The sequence below is a fragment of the Paracoccidioides brasiliensis genome, assembly GCF_000150735.1.
Source record: "Paracoccidioides brasiliensis Pb18 unplaced genomic scaffold supercont2.6, whole genome shotgun sequence".
Taxonomy (NCBI): Eukaryota; Fungi; Ascomycota; class Eurotiomycetes; order Onygenales; family Ajellomycetaceae; genus Paracoccidioides; species Paracoccidioides brasiliensis.
In genome coordinates this window covers 1,782,875-1,802,755 of record NW_011371363.1, presented here as the reverse complement: position 1 = coordinate 1,802,755, position 19,881 = coordinate 1,782,875, and the positions used below count along the sequence as shown (strand labels likewise).

Here is a 19,881-nt window from a genome sequence, read left to right as displayed (position 1 = left end):
GAAGGGGAGATGTCATTCATTTACGATGTCCATCCGCGCATCGTAATCATGGTTTAATGGTCCGGAAAGCTTGATAACCATGTCCACAGAGAAATAATAGATCTATGATGTCTTGCGACATCTACCCTACCCCTCTGTCGTGTTAAAGGTTTTTATTCACAGACAGCGACATTTCCCACGAACACGTCAGTTGTATATAGCCAGGTGGTAATGGGCGTTTAGACCATTTGAGCCACGGATGTGGTTCGATCAGTTCTGATTCTATCTTCTCAAGGGCACCGTATCACAATATATCGGTGGATCCCTCAAGTTCATGTGTCGTACCAAAGCAGCAAATCAAGTTATAGACACCCTAGAGACACTCTTGTCAAGGGACGAATGAACAGGACGTTAATATATCCGCATGGCTACATATTTGTAAGGTCGTTTGAGTCGCGAATAGTAAGATGCTGGATAAATTCCACTGCACCGCTGTAAGTTATTCAGGATGTCCGACTGTTATCATGGAGACTATGAATCAAGGATAGTTTTGCACTTATCTATTTATTCTTGGCCATTGTATCATTATTAAGTCACTTAAGAGATCTATTCAGACACAACGCTTCCTAGGTATATTCACATAGGAAATCCTTACACTAAACTGTTGTGAAACAACTCGTGGTGGGTAGCTTTGTACACTGACTTGAAATCAGCTTTGGAGCATCTGTGCCCGATCAATTGCGATATCACACATTGCCTAGGTTGTTCACCGAAAAAGCACAAGGCGTAAGTATCTCACACCCACTGTCACTGTCGGATCTCAATAGAAATGGGATATGGAAGCAAAGAGACAGCGAAAGACCGAGACTTACTTGTATAATCTCCTCTTTTTCCTTCTCTATATCTCCCCTGTCGATACGCCGACGAATGTCCTGTATTATGACCTCTCTCCGACGTCCGTTTACAAACACCCTGTACGAACTGTTTTAGCACTGCCATATGTGATGAAAGGACGAAGTATATATAAAAGGTAATTTATCCCTTGAAACAATATCACATACACGTATCTCAATCCGGTAAATTTCTCCTCATATTCATCATTCAACCTCTTCAATTCCGCTGCCTCTTCCTCTGCCTTCTTCCTCACATTCTCATCCTGCGCCTTTTTTCCTTCTTCCCCCGCTCCGGCATTTAACCCCGCCTGTTCTTGCCTACTCAACTCACTAAGGCTTGCCTGCTTTTTCTCCCCAAGACGAGGATGCGCGCCTAGAATCCCATGCAAAATCTTTCTGTCTTGGGAAGAATTTGCTGCGGAGAGAGCCGTCATGCGAGCGCCCACTGCATTGATGAGAGAAGGGTAAGAAGAGAAAGTTTGATGGGCAAGGAGGGGGAGGGCAATAGTATGTAAGTCTTTGGAGGACTCAAAGAGGGTGTCGAGGACTTGAGTTTGGGTAGTTTCGGGCAGGGAGGGGAGTGTGGAGATTGGGGGAAGAGAAGGCGGCATGGCTTTGAGATTTTGAATTTGAGGTCTGGAGTGGGAGGGAGCGTGGAATTTAGGTTAGTTCTTTTAGTGAGAAATAAAATGAGCTGGATATCATAGTGAGCATAATTGGTAGGTCCAAGTTCCTGTGATTGAACCTTGAAGTTATTTTGTCTTATCAGTTCGATCTGACGTTGATCATGTGAATTCATTCGGCATATCACATGAGCTTCGGCCCGAGAAGAACGATCAACGAGAAAGCAGCCGGAGGAGTTTGCAACGACCGATTCAATTCGTTACATAGAGGAATTCGCTATATAGAGGTTGAGTGTTCAAAGTACGCCCAAATATCCTGCTGCTGCCTGATTTTCAAGTTTCCGTGCTCCTAACCTTCTCTCATAGTAATTAAGCTGTTGAATTAGACTCTGATCTCTCTTGATCCTGCTGCTCTTCATACAAACGAAGCCATTTTACCAAATTCAAAGTCTCCGAAGCCGTAATCCGTGGAAGGGTTTCTATATTCATATCCTCATCCTCATCACTCCCGTCATCAGAGTCTAATTGTGCAATGATATACTGTTGGTAGCGCTTCTGCTTCGAAGAACAGTGACTGTCTGAACAAGATGATCATAAAATAAAGAAAGGGTCTCAGCAAAGGAGGATAGGGTGATCTTTTGATTATATAGCTTCTACCAATGTCTTAAGGTCTTATTGCTGAGGGCTAGATTTTGCAAATAATGAGTGCGTAGAGCTATCTTTTGATTGACTGACATTAAGGTTCTGCATAGCATTTTGACTCGGTTTAACGAAAGAAAATCCAATGAATATTCGTTGTATAGAGAGATTTAACGAATTTTTGTGCATTTTATAGAGGTTAAAAGTTCATTGTAGTGAGAGTTTACTGTATTTTGCAACGCAATAGTGCAAACATTAAAGAACGATGCCCGCTGACAACTCACATAGAATTCTCATCATGACCTTGACGGCTACCAAGAGCAGCCGTCGTATTATAACTAGGTATTTAGAAGGGACTTGAAAATTCCAGAGCCCCCAATGTTCGTCAAGGCCGGAAACACCTTCCCAGGGATTAACATCAACGTATAAAGAGCTGCATATACACTAAAATGATATCAAACTATCCTCGGATTTGGAATCTCGGTTTCGAGTGGTTCATGTGTGGGACGGGCCGGGTCAAACCTTAAATAACCTTAAAGAGTTACGATTCACTCCGCGGAAACCTGTTTACAGTGCTGAACTCTTATGAAACTTGAAGAGGAACCGAGTATTTAAAAGTTAAACTAGCGGCTGTCCTTTACTCACAGTCATTTGAAGAAACTGCCCCCGCAGAAACCCCTTGAACAGCTCCACTCTTATTTCAGGTCGATACGGCGAAGAAATTCTTTTATTCAGCGATATTAATAAAGGTACAGATTTTTCACAGCTGCAATATTGTGCAGCCTGCAAAAGTCCTTATTTTGTGCCTATTATATGGTATAATGTTGACGCGTGTGTAGAGGGTATGTAGAGATTTAATGCCTGATGAGTGGGAGTTCATCATTAACATCCATAATACCCGGAGAGCAAGACTTCTGAAGGAAAGACGAGGTGTTAGCTGGATTTGAAGATAATCGAATTTTTAGCTCCTACCAACTTCATAACCTGTGATTCATCATGGCCACTCTGAAGTGAGGTTCGACAGCTGGGAATATTCCAATCTCCAATTTCTGAGAGAACTTGGGTGGGGTTTGGTTTTCTGCGTCGCTCCCTCAAGAAAGAGGAGCAATTGAGTTTTTTTTTTTTTTTTTCATCTTACACTCGACATGTTGAAAAGAGTGAGGATCACATCGGGAGTATCAGCAGATATCATCTGTGGTGTCCTACTCCTTATCACAATTACCATAACAGTTTTCAATTTTCCCGCATTCGCCTATCCTGCGAAAGAACTTATTTCTGGGATTGAAATTTCATTCCTGCCGCTCGTGGTTGTACATTTTCATGTCCTGAACGAACAACCGGATAGAAAACCACCCTGTTAGCATGGTTAGTTAGGTAGGAAGCGATAGAGGAAATGGATTGCAACTTATTGTCCGCCTGATCGGGGGTCTTTTACCAATGGGCCTTGTGGCTGGGCTATGAAAGCAGGGAACATCTTTTGATGGATCGCGCTTTCAAACATACCGTATCAGTACTGCTCCAGGATATGTATGTATAACGTTCAGAAATGATTGTTTCTGAGAATTTTTGATATCATCTCATACAGCATTGCATTAGCGATATAAGGCACAAGCAGACTTCATCTACAGGTGTGTTCTTTGGTCGACTTGTCAAGCAGTCGCAAAGATTAGATAGTGACAGGATTGGATAAGGACGTCAAGGAAAAAGGACATGGAAACCGCGAATAAAGAGGATATTGACTCCCCCCCTCCCCCTCCTTTGTTTTTTTTTTTTTTTAAAAAAAAAAAAGGAAAACAGCGAAAGATATGCAGCAGTTGTATAATTTAACTCAACCAACAGACACTGTTCACGAAGAATTAGCTGTTCCATCCAGGAGGTCGCCGGGGTGCGTCACCATCTGGGTTGCTAAGCTTTTGAGTGTCACACGCCGTTATTATCGCCTCGTCGGGTATATATCTGAACTACACGTTTGCATGGTGCTAATGTAAATATTTCAAGAAATTTTTCAGATCTGCGCCCAGGTATGTTGGGGGAATGGACGCACAAGCACCCAATTCCCGATTTCCAACAACCCCCCTCACCCACTCACCCACACGAACTATCTCTTCGCATACATATAAATTGCATCACAGATGTGTGGAAAGATGTATCACAGCACAGTTCACATTCCGGCATATGTTTGCGCCAGGCCTTCAGGTCCAACATCATGAGGTGCATCCGAAAGCAGATGTCTGACACATCTTTCTGGTAGTGTATAATGCCCACAGAGAAGGAGTTTGTTGTGATTTCCGGACCTAGCCAGTTTGATTGAATGCATTGAGGAATGAATGTTCAGCATGAAACTCACGACAACACTCAGTGCGACTTAGTTACCTAAGACTTTTTAGTTTTTCATTTAATGAATCGATATCAGTACTAATATTGTCATTATTATCATCCCTCCTTCAGCAGAGGGCAGGCGTGTGGGGCCAAATAAAATGAAAAATACTATCCGTCATAGTTTTAACAAACTATGCCTGAGAGGTGGAGGAGTTACCACAGTCGGTAGGGGGAGGGTTGTCACAAGGCATGGAGGGGGCGGCTTTTCCCAACACAACTCCCAGTGACTTTATTTCGAGTTCTGCAACTTTTCGTGAAGAGGGTGTCGCTGCGATTTTCTTGTTGTCGAGGGGTTAGCTATCGGTCATATATACATACATTTTCTCTCTCTCTCTGCGCCGTGATGATCTTCCACTGCTACGAGTGCGAACATTGAACAAAAACACCCCCCACATGGCATATCGGATCGGCAACGAAACGATTGGTTGCTTGGCAGCAAACCGGAAAAAGAAAGCCGAAGAAAGCGAAAGCTAAAGATATAATTTCACATGGGTGGGACCAGGATCCGGGTTGGTTAGCATTTAGATCAACACACATGAGACATCCTGGTGTGCCTAAACGGCCTCCGAGGACCAGGCCAAAGATTTGGCTGGTTTTATTATCCCTGGAACCTCAAGCACTCCATTCCAAATTGTGAAGCGCATAAGTGCAGATGTGCAAAACTAAGAGCGATTTTCCCGTCGCATGTGTCATTGAAGTAGATAGGCCTAGGAATGATGGATTTTAACAGGCTGGTAAGAACCTACAAGTGCATTGATTCGGGCGGAATTAACGTAGTAAAATGCAGATCTTCAACGCCAATAGAAAGCGCCCTTGTGATGGAAGTATTTCGGAAAAAGTCGTAGTCAATATACATTGTACATACATACATACATACATACATACATACATACATACATACATATAGTTATATCGAAGCTGGGGCCTCCGCGTTGGTGGACAGTATATAGGATCGCTGGATGTTAAAGAAAGTTTTGATCTCTCCTGCGGCAAGAGACATGGTTAAGCGATTTCTGGTGTGGAGGTTTTGTCGCCACCCGCTAAATCGACGTGGTCGGATAACTAATGTCACAACAACAGCCGGTGGATTGGTCGCCTTTCTCCCTCTCTTTTGGACCTGGGACAAGGCACCAAACAGTGAATAGTAGTTGAGCGGCAGCAAAAGTGCCACAACCGAGGAATAGGAGAGATGTCAGCAATTAATTTGAAGCTAAACTATTCTAACACATTGGTAGTATATTGACGTTGATGCCGATGTATGTCGATGTCCTCGAGCTAATGAGTTAGCGGCTATGAATTTCCAAGAAATGAATAAGCTGGAATTGTTGGCTTGGGCAGGAGAACCAGAACCTGGATAGTAATTGGATAAGCATATATATATCTATATATGGATCTTAATATATAAAAGGACTCCTCTGTGGGGTATTCCTGGTGTGCAAATACTTGAGCTTCCTTTGTTGACCCCTGAAAATAGCATATCTGCCGCCAAGGACAGCCTTTGATTTGTCCGCCCGGATCTCCCAATCTCAACGTCTCCACTACTGAGCAAAGCATAATGAAAATATCTCTAAAATAACACACCCAGAGCTAAATGTCTCTGATCTTCTTGCCTGGCTCCTCCAGAATTTTGTTCCAAGTCCCTCTTTTCCACCTTTAATTTTTTGTTCACTTTTTTTTTTTTTTTTTTTTTTTTTTTTTTTTTTTTTGGCTGCCCTCCCCCCTTTTGTCTTGTCGTGCTTCCAAGGGTTTGTGCTACGGTTGTGGTTAGCGTAAGCTCTTACGCTAGTTTTCTCCAAAATAACGCTCAACCTCGCAAACTCCTCGTCTTCTCTCCTCCCCATCCCCAGACGCAAACACCCTTCGCGCTCTCTGCTGCTGTTGGGCCCCGTATTACTTTTCGCGTTGCCTCTCTAGGGCTTCGTCCTTTCCAATGCAGCTCCAGCCATGTCTCTCAATGGGTTAGATGATCCCGCCGTCATTGAGTCCTACCAGGCTTCACTTGCTGAAGCTGGAGGATGGTGAGTTTCATTCCAATTGCCTTTGCCTAACTGTTTTGTTGCTGGCCTTTGGATGCTGCTTCTATTCTGTTGCCCGCTCGTTTTTGCCCATGGCAATGCCTCCTTCGAGATGGATTCAACAACCTCATGTTGCTGCAAACCCCTTTGTGTTGAGCGCTGTGTGTTGAGAGTTTGTATTGCGCTGACTATGTACCCGTTCCTCCTTCGCCTTTTCTCTTTATAAGGTTTCTGCTCAAATATATCACCCGGGATACAGTCGCCCTCCTGGCTCGAGGGACGGGAGGAGTGGCTGAGATCAGAATCACCATCGATGGCTACGAGGAAATATCCCCCCTTTACGGGTTTCTACAGTATCGTCGGAGGAAGATAATATTAAAATATGTCCCCGAAGGGATCTCAAGGTTGATCCAAGGTACTTATCTCTTCAATTCAAGCTAGATTTTGGTATTTAATTTCCATTGGCTATTAACTAACTGAACTGCCATTTTCTAGCACGAATAACGGTCCAATTCCAGTCCATATTGGACAAGTTCACACCCAATGATGCCGTCTTCTCCCTGGCCCTTTCGTCGGAATTGACAGAGAGTGCCCTCTCCTCTGCTTGTCTACTCCATACCGCATCTGGTTCTATGACCTCCTCGTCCAGCTCTCTGCTTCGTCAAAAATTGGGTGAAATTACTGAAGATGTAGAGGAATGTGCCAGCCCCAGGGAAGAAACATATGCGCATCTCAACAATGGGAATATAAGTCGACGCGAAAGCGTTTTCAGTAGGACATCGGACGCAACTGCTGTACCAAGCCACCATCATAGGGCACAGGGGTCCACAGATACTTCTAAAACTCATACCTCTTTACAACCCTCTCGAGACAATGTGTCCGATTCCGGAGCTGATAAACCCTTGCCTTCTATTCCTCCAAATTGCAGTGATAGCCAGTCGAATGGCCTTGCGCAAAGGCACCTCTTTGACTCGCTAGCGTACTCCCCTCCCGATTCGCGAAAATCTTCGCAGTCGACTAGACCATACTTACGGGATCTGGATTCAATAAGTGTGTGTCGTCCGAAGGTTAAGTTAGGTCCCCGGCCTTCGATAGACACAAGTGGACGACCACGAACGGCGGGATCAATAGGCAGATCGAGCGACACTCGTCCCGTTGCCTCACTACCTGCAGGGGTTAGGACGTCTACTCGAAAGACCGGACCTTCTGCAGGACGTCCCAAATCCCAGCCGGACATCCATGTTCTACGACTTCACCCATTAGCGGTTCCACCTGTGCCACCACTACTGATGCCGCCTCCGTCGTTCAACCTTGGCCCTACGTCGAGAAATGCTCTAGGTTCCCCGAGATCGGTTGTGAGCGTGCCAATAACTTTTTCAATGACCCCTGAAAAGCAGAGGTTAATGCGAGCGTTGGAATTGCGGAAGAAACAAATGGAAAACCGTATAGAACAAAATGAAAAGAAGCAGGATGTGCCTATTAATGGGCCAGAGGAAGCAGTGAAGAGTGTCAATGCTGAGGAGAACAAAGAGAACATACATATTGTAGAGGCTGAATTAACTACCCACCAAGAACCGACTGAACCTATCTCTATCGAAGCAGATACCGATTCTCATACTGAATCCACCCCAGCGTCCCAACGTCAGCAACACCCGCCATCTGTCATTCTGATCAACGAGAAGATCCCAACACCTCCGTCGCCCGATCCTTCAAACCCCGATTCAGCTGTAGATGTCGGAGCTACAAAACCCCAAAACGATCAACCTGCGTCCTCATTCGCACCTCATATGACCACTCCTTCGTCTGATTCAACTGAAAGAAATTCTCCAACACTTGTGGTAGCAGACCAGTGTGGAGGTGTGGAGGAAGACAAAGTTGAAGAGGCTTGGAGATCTAACCAGGCTGATCCACAAGTTGTGGAGACCAGGGCCGCCAGTGATACACAAATACAAACCTCGAATAACGGGAGTGAAATAAAACATGTTGCTGAGTCAACCGACGCCCCAACTGGGGGGCTTAAAGTCTCCGTAGTTGAGGTTCCTTCTGATATGTGCTCGCCGGAGGCCACCCCAAGGGTAGTCCTAGCAACACCTGTAAACAACACATCTCCAGATTCTCAATCCGCGCCTACAACATCTGAAATGATGCCGACAGACACATCCCAAGGGTCTCTACAATCTATCACCCAGACCGCGTCAGTTGTCCCACGAAAATCCAAGGAAGATATATCCATAACATCAATATCTGCCGCTGGTGATAATGATATGTCAAAATTTTATCAATCTTTATCCGGACAAGAGGCATCCGCATCCGTTGATATAAAGAGCAGGCGCAAAGGTGTCATTCATCCTATTCATATTGCAACGCAACTGGATGAGTCGGATGAGGAACATCTGTTGTCTGACGACTCCTTCATGGAGGAATTGGGAAGTGCTACAGTTCAACAAGCGAAGCCAATAGCGGTCCCGAAAACCCCGACCTTCGTAAAAAACGGAGAGTTGAATTCACCCGCCGATTGGAGGGGATCCAGAGCTGTTTCTAATCCGACCAAATCAGGAAATTCTGGATCAGACGTGCAAGCCCTTCCCATTGGCAGATCTGCATCCGGCTCTTATTATGAAAATCAGAAGGCGGTTCCTGTCCTTGTCGCAAAAAAGGTAAATGTTTCCTCGGGGATCTCAAAACGAATCAAGGCGCTGGAAATGTTCACCAGCCGCGAAGGTCATCAACCTTCTTTGGCGCCGAAGCCTCCCCTTCCACCAACTGATCCCTCAATATCACCGTTTGAAAAATTTCGCAAACGGACGTCTATCTCCCAACCGGGCCTACCACCTGCTGCAGCCTTGATCAGAAGCAACTCTCCCTCATACACTCCATCCCCTACGTCTCCCAAGGAACGTTCCCGTTCCCCCAATCCCCCAATACGGGTTGATAGCTTGTCAACCTACAGAGGAAAGTCTACTTCGGTATCTGTGACTGCTCGCATAATCCGGGATCCAACTGCACCTTCAAGTGAATCTCTCGTGAACCCGTCGGAACCCAATGTCCTAAACCTCCAGCGCAGCCCTCTTATTGTTGAGAGTGATGTTCCCGAAACACCACGTCGTCTCTCTACTTCAACCATCTCACGTCCAGAAAAACGGAGGCTCTCTAATTCATCAAGCATCGGATCGGGTCGAGCTTCCACAGCTACTGGTGTTCCCCGCTCGGATTCTATATCAAGCAGGCTTTCCGTATCATCTCGATCGAAGCATGAAGGACACAATCCACATCCTTCCGCCGATTCTCCTCATGGCCCTCTTGACCGTGTCGATGAGGCAAAAGAGGAAAAGAAGACGTCCAGGAAATCACGCATTATCCGCCGTATGTCATCAATCACCTCCAATTCACGACGAGGTATAATAAACGCCCTCAGTCCAACCTTGAAAGAAGAGGATTCCCAGTTGGCCTCTCTAAACGACGAAGATGCAACCACAGAGCCTCCGCAAGTGATTGATATTGGAGAAGTTAACGTGCAATTCCCAGACACTCTCCTCTGGAAGCGAAGATTCATGCGCATAGATGACCTGGGTTATCTCATTCTGACTCCTGGGACCATCGATGGCATTGCGCGAAACATTGTTAAGCGGTATCACCTCTCTGAATTCCGGACGCCGTTTTTGCCCGATCAAGATAGACAGGAGCTTCCTAATAGCATTGTGCTGGATTTCCTAGATGGTAGCACGTTGCAATGTGCGTGCGAGTCGAGGCAGGGACAAAATGCTATCCTTCAGATTCTTTTGGAGGCTCACCGGTCTTATCACCTAGTCTTTCCTCAGCAGGAATCATAGAAGGATGGTTGCCTAATCACTTAGGAAGGGATCGGTACTATGTAACTACGGTTAATTTTTATTATACCTCAACCCAGGATTTTATATCTCCCCTTATCATATATTTCACGATTTTTATGATATTATGATATATCTCATTTTGACTTTTTTCAAAAAAAAAAATTATCCGCCCCTCACATACCTCCCTCCCCTGCTGGTTGACCCCAGTGCTACGCTATTTTGTGCCCGCCATCGATATCAAATCGAGAAACTGGACTTTCCCGCCGGCTGACCAGCTATGCCTCTTTCGATTGTCGATGACGATCTTCGGAGATGTTCGTCTCTCGTTCTTGGATTGATCGAAACTTGTTTACATTTTTGACAGTCCTTAAAATGGACATCTCCACCAGAAGACGTCGCTGGCTAGGTACATGTGACGATGAAGATATCTTCAAGGTGGGGAGGGTATGGAAAAGATGCTGGGGAACAAGGGGCTTCTGGTACTTTCTTGGGTCCCTTTGAGCGGGTAATGAAAGATACTTCATACTTCATATATATCGTCGACAGTGGAATTTGTTTTGGCGGGGCCGATACGCACTACTAGTCACCCTCTTTTCTTCTTTTCCTCTTTTCCCATCCTTTTCACTTCTCACATACGCAATCTACCCCCTCAATACACGTCTAAACCGCTGCCTCTGCCAGTTTTTCCTTCTTGCTTTTATTCCCCCAAATATCCGTCCACACTCATTATTGGCCACTTGCTTCTGGCCTGAAAACCCCTTTTAGTAATTTTTAAAGGCTTTTGTTCCTGAACCTATTTTCCTATTTACTGGGCTTTGTTTGGTGTTCCCCATATTTCTTGTTTTCGTAAAACAAGTAGTTATTTACTTTCTTTTCTTTTGTTTCTTCCTTTATTTCATCTTCTGATTCCCTTCTAACTTATTGTTGGGAGTTTTTCTAGGTTGATTTCCTATACTATTGCCACTTTATTTCTTACTTGTCTTTTCCCTTTGTGCCTTATTTTGCTGTTATCCCTCGACCAATTTGTTTTCTAAGTGTCTCTTGTCGGTTTCGATACCTTTTTCTTCCCCTTCTCTATTTCGTCTTCTATTTCCACCACTATATATCCCCCCTATTTTTTATTTTTTATTTTTTATTGTTTATTTTATTTTAGTTTTTCCCATTTATATACACCTTTTATAACTTTAGTCCTCCTGTTTTCATTTAGTGTTTGAGGCGCATATCTTGAACACTTGCCGCATCTATTCTATTCTTCTCTTACTTTCGAAACACCTTTCTTCTCAATTTCCAACTCGTCCTGGCGGTTTCTGCTACACCCGGAAATATTATAGAATTACTGAGCAACGTCTGGCTAGCCAACAGTGTTGTTTCGAGTCTTCATATTTTTTTTTTAATACGGATCGCTTTAGAATTTTAAGGATATCCCGTATCATCTAATTCTATAAAGTTGTAGGATTTATGTTGTAGTTCTGTGTGAATATCAAATCGTCCTATTCCCAAGGCCCTAATCGATTCCATTTTCTATCCTATAACATGCAAGTGTTCATTGAATAATATAGGGTAAGCAAACAGCATGGTATATTGTTGGCGATTTGGAGATATTTTGATGTAGATTACAATGTATTAAATGCAAAATAAACATGCGCAGGTATAGACAGATGAAAACTGAACCGACCCAGCCCAACGCAACAAGGAGCGGAAAAGTAAGGACACCCGGAAAATCAAACCCCAGATAACTCAATCAATTGGCCCCAACCCTGGCCACTCTCGCCTCTTCATCTCACAATCCTTCATCCTCACCCTCACTCACAGCCTCAACGACTCCCTCAGCCTCCACCCTCCCCTTCCTCTCTTCCCACTCGTCCAAAAACTTCTGCAATTTGGGCCCCCACACCTCTTCTCCCGCTTCCAAATCGCGATACTCCAGCACTTTGTCAGGCTCCAGCGTAAAGTCAGCCTGGCGCGTGCGGACAAGTGATGACAATATTGCATTGCTGTCAAGTGCGAGGCCAAGGTCGTGGGCTAGGGAACGAACGTAGAAGCCGGATGAGACGGTCATCGTAAGTTTTACGGCGGGCGGTGACGGGTGTGGTTTTGAGGAGGTGGATGTGTTAGTAGTTGTCGTGACATCAGCGGTGGGAGAGCCGTCAGAAGTATTTGTGAGGGGACCAGGACCGGTGGTGGCCGTTGTAGAGATAAGGGTGTCAGTGGCAGGATTTTGGCGTTTTGGGAAAGTGGCGGAGGCTGGAGATGGGGATAGCTTTCTCTTCACACCATGTGCTTCTTCGGGCTCCCTGGAGTTATCTCGGTGCTGTTTTTTCGGAATCGTAGATGGCAGAGCGTCCTTAGACACCATCTTCTTCGCTATAGCCTTTTCCGTACTGTTCACCTCTTCCATTGGGAAGACATAATCATGCGTACCCCCCTCATACCATTCCACAATTTCCAAATTCATCACTTCCACTGGCCTCTTCAAAATCTCCACAGGCGGCTCAATCCCCTCCCTTGCATACTCATACAGTCTTTTCCCTTGCACCCTCAGCGCCGAAAATATTGAAGGGCGCTGCATAATCTTCCCCCTAAACGCTGCTAGCGCTTCCTCCACCCTCTCTCGCGTGATATGCTCGTACGGTGCCCTACTCACCACCTTCCCGATACAATCGTACGAATCCGTCGCGGCGCCAAATAATACCACGGCGTCATATGATTTGGTGCAGGCAAGAAAGTTATTCAACTCCTTTGTGCTTTTGCCAATGCCAGTTATCAGCACGCCTGTCGCCATGGGGTCGAGGGTGCCCCCATGTCCGAGTTTCACTTGAAGACGCTTGTTGCGCCGTCTGCGCGATTGGTGTTTGCTCTCAGCGCGCCGCCGAATACGCTCTGTGTCAACCCATGGTTGGAAGAAGCGGGAGGGGGTGAAGTGCTTCTGAAGGTCACGGAGCACTTCTGCTGAGGTTATACCGGCGGGTTTGTGGACGGCTGAATTTTTTTAATTTTGTAAAAAAAGGATGAGTTAGTTTAGATGTGACTTTTCTTGGGGTCAAGAACGGGGAGTAATAAACAAACCAAAGACGCCTTCCAGGTTGCGGGCATGAGACATTATGACTGGGAAATCTCTGGTGCGGAAGCGGAAGTGCATGGGCGCTGAAGGATTTGTGTCGGGCGGAGCGGAAATTGGATGGAATCGGCAAGAGGGAGATTGTGACGATGAGGGGTGTCGCAGATTGTAGGGTGGAAGGAATTGCTATACTAAACAGCCGTCCATCGTTCAGAGGTACGTAGAATTTCTAGAAATATACATCAATTGCGCGTGCTGGTGAATTGCACTGTAGAGTGATTGTTGCGGACTTTGAAGCTTTTGATTCTTTGAAGAGAAAAGAGAGTAGGGCTGTACGCCAAAATACGGTAAAGTACGCCCATCACCACCAATTTACTCCATGTGTACCGTATTACAACCGTACGTACGGATACACATACAATTTGGATAATACCGTACTTTACGATACTAGCCTAATCGCCTTCAAGGCTTCATCTCGGTTTCTCGCTCTTCATCCCCACTCAATGCGTGTGATCTCCATCAGCGACAACATCAAAGCTCCTTTCCAAGCCATCATGGTGCTTACAGAGATATGACGACGCGAATTGAGAATGTCCTGGCTGCTAGAGACTCCTCCCTCAAGGATGAGAACGACTGGGAAGAGTTTGCCCTAACCGATGTCAAGGTTCTTGTGCCTGGCAAGGCGCGCTATGCTAATGTCCTGACTGCTTCTCCAGAGAATCCAGTCCGTGTCACAGGCCAGCTAGAAATTGTAGAGGAGGAGCAGGAGGATCTTGGTATGGAGAATCCGCCTGGTGGATAGTTGGTTTTGCATTTGGCTGACGCGTTTCTTTTGCCCTGATATTTGATAGTCCTGGATGATAACTACCGAAATAAACGAGTTCTCATTGATAACGTCACTCACTATGCCTACGGACAACATGACGATGGTGAGATTGGTTTGTGGGTTGCGGGCTCAGCAGGATGGTTTTCCATTGCACCCGCCAGAGGCTTCAAACCGATGTTCAACGAAATGGTAGAGGCCATTGATCTTCTTTATTTTCTAGCGGATAAACACCAAAATAACAAGCGGCGGGGCAAAAAGTGGAATCCGAAAATAGATTATCTTTTCGACGAGGTTCGTTTCGGAAAATAAGTTTGTGAATTGATTGTTCTAGCAGCGTTTTCAGTTGTGCGGTTGCGCTTACTTTTACATTCCTCAACAGTATACGAAGCACACCAATGGGGCTTGTGAGGATGCAGAAGATTCAGCGGAAGTGTTTTATAAGCACCATGAATTTCTAATAAACCAGATGGTTCAGGGCAAGGAGAATGTGGATTGGGCTTCGACCCCAATATGTGCTCATCTACGAGAATTATATCCGGTATGATTATTATTTTTTTTTTTTAAAAAAAAAAAAAACTCTTTCCGTAAGGCAGGATTCAGCAATTTCTAGTTTCTAACATGGTTTCAAGGACGTCTTTGAGCGTGAGGAGGCAATTGCACAGGAAGCCCGAGATGAGAGTGAATCGGACGAAGAACCAGAGGGATCTCTTGATGCTCCAGACGTCGGTAGAGAACAGGCTAATACAGTGTTTGAAGTTATCTTAGACATGAAGGAGTCTGGGTTACTTTCTAAACGACGGCTTAATGTGATGACTGTTGCAGAAACCCTTCTAAAACGATACGAGATGACCTCTTTAAATTATGCTCTCGATCTGATTCGCGCACGAGCCGGATTCCTTATTGAAATGATGGATAATGCGCAAACCTCAAAATTTGACTGGTCTCGAAAGGCGATATATCGGCAGCTAAAAGAGTTGGAAAGTTCAGAAAGTCTACAAGACATCAGTGCAACCCCACTGCATCCCAGAGCGCCAATGGGGGACAGCGCCTCTTCTCCATCTGGAGAAGAAAGTGAAGAGGAGGATGAATTCCCTCTCCCAAAGGGGCGAAGGCGACGGGTACGGAAATCTCTCCTTCGACCAAAGATGAGCTCAGTTTCGGCCAAGGGAGCTAGCAAACGTAATTCACAAGCGGTGGAAAATACAGATTCAGATTCAGAAGAGGAGGAGCTGACGTTGGCGGAGGATACATCTTCGAAAACACGAGGCCACCGTCTGGTTCACGATCCGTTGTCCGCGAAGGTAAATGAGAGCACTCGTTCCGTCTTATCTAGTTCAGACGTCGCCTCAACAAGGAAAATACCATTGCAGAAAATCTTTGATAGCATCATGGCGACCAATCACCCTGCGAACAGTAACAACGAAAACATAAGTCATTCCTCAGAAAACTTAGAGCCTGCTAATTTACCTCCGGATACTTGGGTCTGTTCCGTTCAAGGATGCGGTAAAATTATTTACAAAGCCGGTTCAAAACGATCCAAAGAGTCGATCCTAGACCACTCCCTGGTCCATGCAGAGGACACGCAGACCAAACTGAACCTTGTCTTCGCGGAGCAGCGCCAAAATGTCAACGTCTCCATTAGTCATCTTATAAATCGTATCCGCGATTTTGGATCCCATCAGGAATCGGCAGGAACTTCTGAGTTGGAGATTGGTGAATCATCTTCCCCAAAGCGAGCGAAGCGATGAGCCTTCACTTGTTGCTAGTTCCTGTTTACAGCACCAGGGATCAAGCCATTACAAATAGAACAGAGTTGGAGTATTCGGGGGCTTACACGATTCAATCAACGACTTGTCGCTACCTTGACCGGTTTAATCATCAACCCGTCCGAAGAAGCACTCTCTTTCGCCTCAACGAACATGAAGTGGAGAGACTGTAAGCTCTCGAGGTTCGTGATTTCCCAAACGCTAATAGCTAACGCTCTTAGAAGACCGATTCCGTGTCCTAATATGTTGACGTTCAGGCAATTATCATATATATACTCATAGCGCGGTAGAAGCCATGTGTACCACCCCCGAAGGACTCATAAGGCTATTTTTTATGCGTGGTTGTGCATTGCTTACTTTTCAGACGAAACATAAACCAATGTTTTTATGGATGCAGTGCTCTAATCGCTAGGAGCATCGTTTCTATTAGATCTACTACGGTTAGTTTTTGGTTCTGTTATGCTTCCAGTGTATAACTACACTAACGATGTGACGAAATGATATTTAAATGAAAATTTGATGACCCGACCCATCCAAGTTCTTCAAATCAAACGATATCGATATAATGCAAAAAGAGTCACTGCTCGTAGCCATTTTGTAACTGTTGTAATTGAGCAACTTTATAATGTCCTTCAAAGGGTATCTATCTCCAACAAGGAACGATTACCTATGGTAACGGTTTTGGATATAAAAAAAAATTCTACAATCCCGAGGGAGAATAAATAAAGGAACCGCAGGTGGACGCGCAGGAAAACCGCATAGGAAAAATTGAAAAATTTATAGCAGTACGCAACTGTATCTTCTGGCATATCGCTCGCTTCCCTTTCACATCCTCTTCGCCGATGCCCTTCTATTTTTGCCCGGCCTCTGCGCGCCTCCCTTCTTATGTCCCTTCATTTTACCAACTGAGAATCCACTGAGATCACCACTGGAAACTGCATCTCCGCTTTTTGCGAATCGCTTTTTACCACCGAATCCAAATTTCTTATCCTTCAGTTGCCGCTTATTTTGCGCGCCGGGTCCGTTACGAGCACGCTTGTTGGCTCCTCCGCGTGAGTCAGATTTGCTAGCGTCCTCAAGGGTAACGTCGAAGAGATCTGATTCTTCTGTGGGGGCACCATCGTTGGCTTTACGCTCTGTTAAAGCAGAGAGATAATTATGTTAGCGTCAATGATGCAGCTCGTGACAAATTCAAGAGCAAAAAGGATATGGAACCGATGATGAGAACGCACTCCTCTTCAAACTGTTGATTTTATCCAGAGTTTCCCTCTTCTCCTTTTGCCTCTGCTGCAACTTGGCGACCTGCACTTGTTTTCCAAATTTCTTTAGATCGCGCTGCCTCTTGGCCTCCGCGCTTGCCTTCTTGGCTGCGGCCTCTTCGTACAGCTTCTTTTTCACCTTGCCCATGTGCTCGTCGGACTTGACCATCTCGGCGAAGTAATCTGTCGGCCGCGAAAAGGGTATGCCTTCTTTCTTCAATAGGTCTCTTGCGGATTTCGCGGCGGAGACGCAGACGGTGTAGAAGGCCAATTCACGCGTAAGATCATCATTGGGGTCTGGGACGTCGATGGGTTCTGTGGAAGTGAGAGAATTATGTTCTGAAAAGGGTGTGTGAGGTGTGATGAATGAGATGCGTTTGAGGGAGGAGAGGATGGCGGCGGAATTATTGATGGTGAGGCGTTGGTGTGGTATTACGTCAGTTGCGTCTTCTTCTGAAAGTTCAGAGAATGGGATATCTTCTTCATCCACTTCTTCGTCTCCCTCTTCCTCCTCTTCAATATTCGTCCATTGGTCGTCTTGCGCAGGGGTAACATCAGCGGTTTGCTCCTCTTTCTCTCCCGCGCCATTTTGCTGTGGAAGAGTGGGATCCTGTAATCACCAAATGTTAGCCGCTATGCCGGGGACATTGCCACTCTAGGGGCTCTATCCGACACACACACATTATGTTGATTTACCTCCTTCTCGCTGTCATTGTTGGTATCTTGAGCATTTCCCACCTTCATTCTTTTCCGCTTCTCGGCTGCCTTCTGCAGTTTCTTCTGGCGCTCTAGTTCATAATTACGGCCTTTATGGGCATCTAGTGCCAACAACAATTTACTTTTCTTGGCCATGGTGGATATATGAAGAGTAAAATGCTGAAAACAAGAAAGGCTAATATGGGGACGGGACGTTCAAGGGGTGATTTTTCTTTGTGGGCGACGGAATATCTCTAAATGTACGGAGCTTTTGGAAGTAACAGAAATTTTGGCACGGCGCTAACTCGTATCAGGTTAGCGGGAGAGTATCTGGGGCATTTTTATCCTTACCACATTAGGACAAGCGTATGACGAACCTTGTTTCGCGTGCCTTATCTCCACGTGATGACAGGATAGCAAATTTCCTTTTTGGGATGGTCTGATATCTCGACTTTCGTTCTCAACATCTTCATTCAATTTTCGCTGATTCTCTGCAATCCACCATCACCCGTCTGCCGTTTCTTATGATCCTCGCGAATGTAAGAACATACCACAAGTTTTGTTTTATTGAAGTTTCCAAACCTACTTGGTTATTTCTTCAATGGCCATGCCTCATGAAACACTACCAATCTCGCTGCGTATATGCTTGAAAAATATACCTTGTCTTCAGAGTGTCAGTTGTTCTTCAGCGACCAGGCGGTCAGGCGGCCAGGCGGTCAGGCCGGAAATCCTGTTGCAAACACACCTGCCAAGATTTTTTGTCCCTGGAAGCCTTCCTGGCCCACAAATCATATTACCCTTGAAGAATCGCCGACCAGGCTGACCAGATCCCGACAAGGTGAAAGATCCGTTTCCTGCTTCAATGTCAGTCTTGTTTGTCTGAGATGGTGTGACGCGACCTGAGAGAGCCTCGATCTTATGTGAAATTGCCGATCCATGCATGAAGTTGCTGCAAAACTATGTAGGAAACTCTGACACCACACGGTCTCTATCGTTGGGTGGCCTTGTTTACGTACGCTGACCGGGTTGTGAATAAATTTTGAACTCGATAATATGATGGCATGGGCCTGCTTCGCATCCTCAAGTCAACTCTTGTCACAGGCTTCTATGGTCGAATTGCACTTGTATTCATTCAATATTTTTGGCTGTTGTGGTCACTTGTGTTTTTGTTTTTGAACCTCTGTTCCAGATCCATTGGTGTGCGACATGATCACGTTGTTCCTCAGCAGCAACTGGGTCACCATATGCAAGTGCCAGGATGAAAAAGTGTTGACCTGCAGGACGAGCTCCGTGAAATAGAATTATACGTCTATTCCCAGAAGGACCGTGAAGTGGTTCAACCTAATTATCACCTCATATTAATGGAGTCAGGGTGGCCTGGACGGTCACAATTTTACCAAGACAACGAGCCTCGTTCTCAAAATCCCGCCCAGCAAACATGCAACTCAAATCCCGATCCTCGAGGATAAAAGAGAACTATGGACGGCTACAAAAATGATTATGTCTCACTCCAATGCATCGTTTTTCTTCATCGTCTGACATGAAATAGAGCATTCGCTGTTCTAAGGATAGTCCTCTCCCTGATCACCTGATATACAGGTTCCCTCTTGAAGCTTTTCCCTCATAGCATCGACGCAATTAAATTGAGCAAAACGGGATCTATGACACTTCTGGAGGTTTCGACCATTGCGTGGGGGATTGTAACCCAGGTTTAGCTTCTCCATCCCTCTCGAGTCTTTAATTGAAGTTCAAAAGACCGGGAATATTGAGCTGAAATTTCGAAGTGAAAGTCCCTGTTGACCTTGAGGCGATTGACCACATCTCAACTCGGTTTTCACTATCCCATTCTACGAAATTTTGTTCCTTCTATAGGCTGATAGGACAAGCTTTACCATCACCTACCTTAGCCTATCCTTAC

General features: G+C 45.4%; 6 protein-coding genes across 6 annotated transcripts; 2 read left to right on the top strand and 4 right to left on the bottom strand.

The window, feature by feature from the left end:
* Nucleotides 1–688: 688 nt before the first annotated feature.
* Nucleotides 689–1,483, bottom strand: PADG_05636 (uncharacterized protein; the record flags this gene model as incomplete). Its single annotated transcript, XM_010762777.1, has 3 exons — nt 689–736; nt 852–951; nt 1,041–1,483. The coding sequence occupies 3 exons, from the start codon at nt 1,481–1,483 to the stop codon at nt 689–691; spliced, it is 591 nt and encodes a 196-aa protein (XP_010761079.1).
* Nucleotides 1,484–1,864: 381 nt separating this feature from the next.
* PADG_11954 (uncharacterized protein) lies at nt 1,865–2,323 on the bottom strand (the record flags this gene model as incomplete). The annotated part of the gene is made up of 2 exons (XM_010762868.1): nt 1,865–2,053; nt 2,231–2,323. 2 exons carry the CDS (start codon nt 2,321–2,323, stop codon nt 1,865–1,867), a joined length of 282 nt encoding a protein of 93 aa, XP_010761170.1.
* Nucleotides 2,324–6,457: 4,134 nt separating this feature from the next.
* On the top strand, nt 6,458–10,358 carry PADG_05635 (uncharacterized protein; the record flags this gene model as incomplete). Its single annotated transcript, XM_010762525.1, has 3 exons — nt 6,458–6,531; nt 6,756–6,943; nt 7,024–10,358. The coding sequence occupies 3 exons, from the start codon at nt 6,458–6,460 to the stop codon at nt 10,356–10,358; spliced, it is 3,597 nt and encodes a 1,198-aa protein (XP_010760827.1).
* Nucleotides 10,359–12,138: 1,780 nt separating this feature from the next.
* Nucleotides 12,139–13,497, bottom strand: PADG_05634 (tRNA pseudouridine(55) synthase; the record flags this gene model as incomplete). The annotated part of the gene is made up of 2 exons (XM_010762524.1): nt 12,139–13,337; nt 13,425–13,497. The coding sequence occupies 2 exons, from the start codon at nt 13,495–13,497 to the stop codon at nt 12,139–12,141; spliced, it is 1,272 nt and encodes a 423-aa protein (XP_010760826.1).
* Nucleotides 13,498–13,987: 490 nt separating this feature from the next.
* On the top strand, nt 13,988–15,990 carry PADG_05633 (uncharacterized protein; the record flags this gene model as incomplete). The annotated part of the gene is made up of 4 exons (XM_010762523.1): nt 13,988–14,192; nt 14,268–14,533; nt 14,622–14,780; nt 14,872–15,990. The coding sequence occupies 4 exons, from the start codon at nt 13,988–13,990 to the stop codon at nt 15,988–15,990; spliced, it is 1,749 nt and encodes a 582-aa protein (XP_010760825.1).
* An 843-nt stretch (nt 15,991–16,833) lies between these two features.
* On the bottom strand, nt 16,834–18,119 carry PADG_05632 (uncharacterized protein; the record flags this gene model as incomplete). Its single annotated transcript, XM_010762776.1, has 3 exons — nt 16,834–17,144; nt 17,241–17,877; nt 17,949–18,119. The coding sequence occupies 3 exons, from the start codon at nt 18,117–18,119 to the stop codon at nt 16,834–16,836; spliced, it is 1,119 nt and encodes a 372-aa protein (XP_010761078.1).
* Between the last annotated feature and the right edge of the window lie 1,762 nt (nt 18,120–19,881).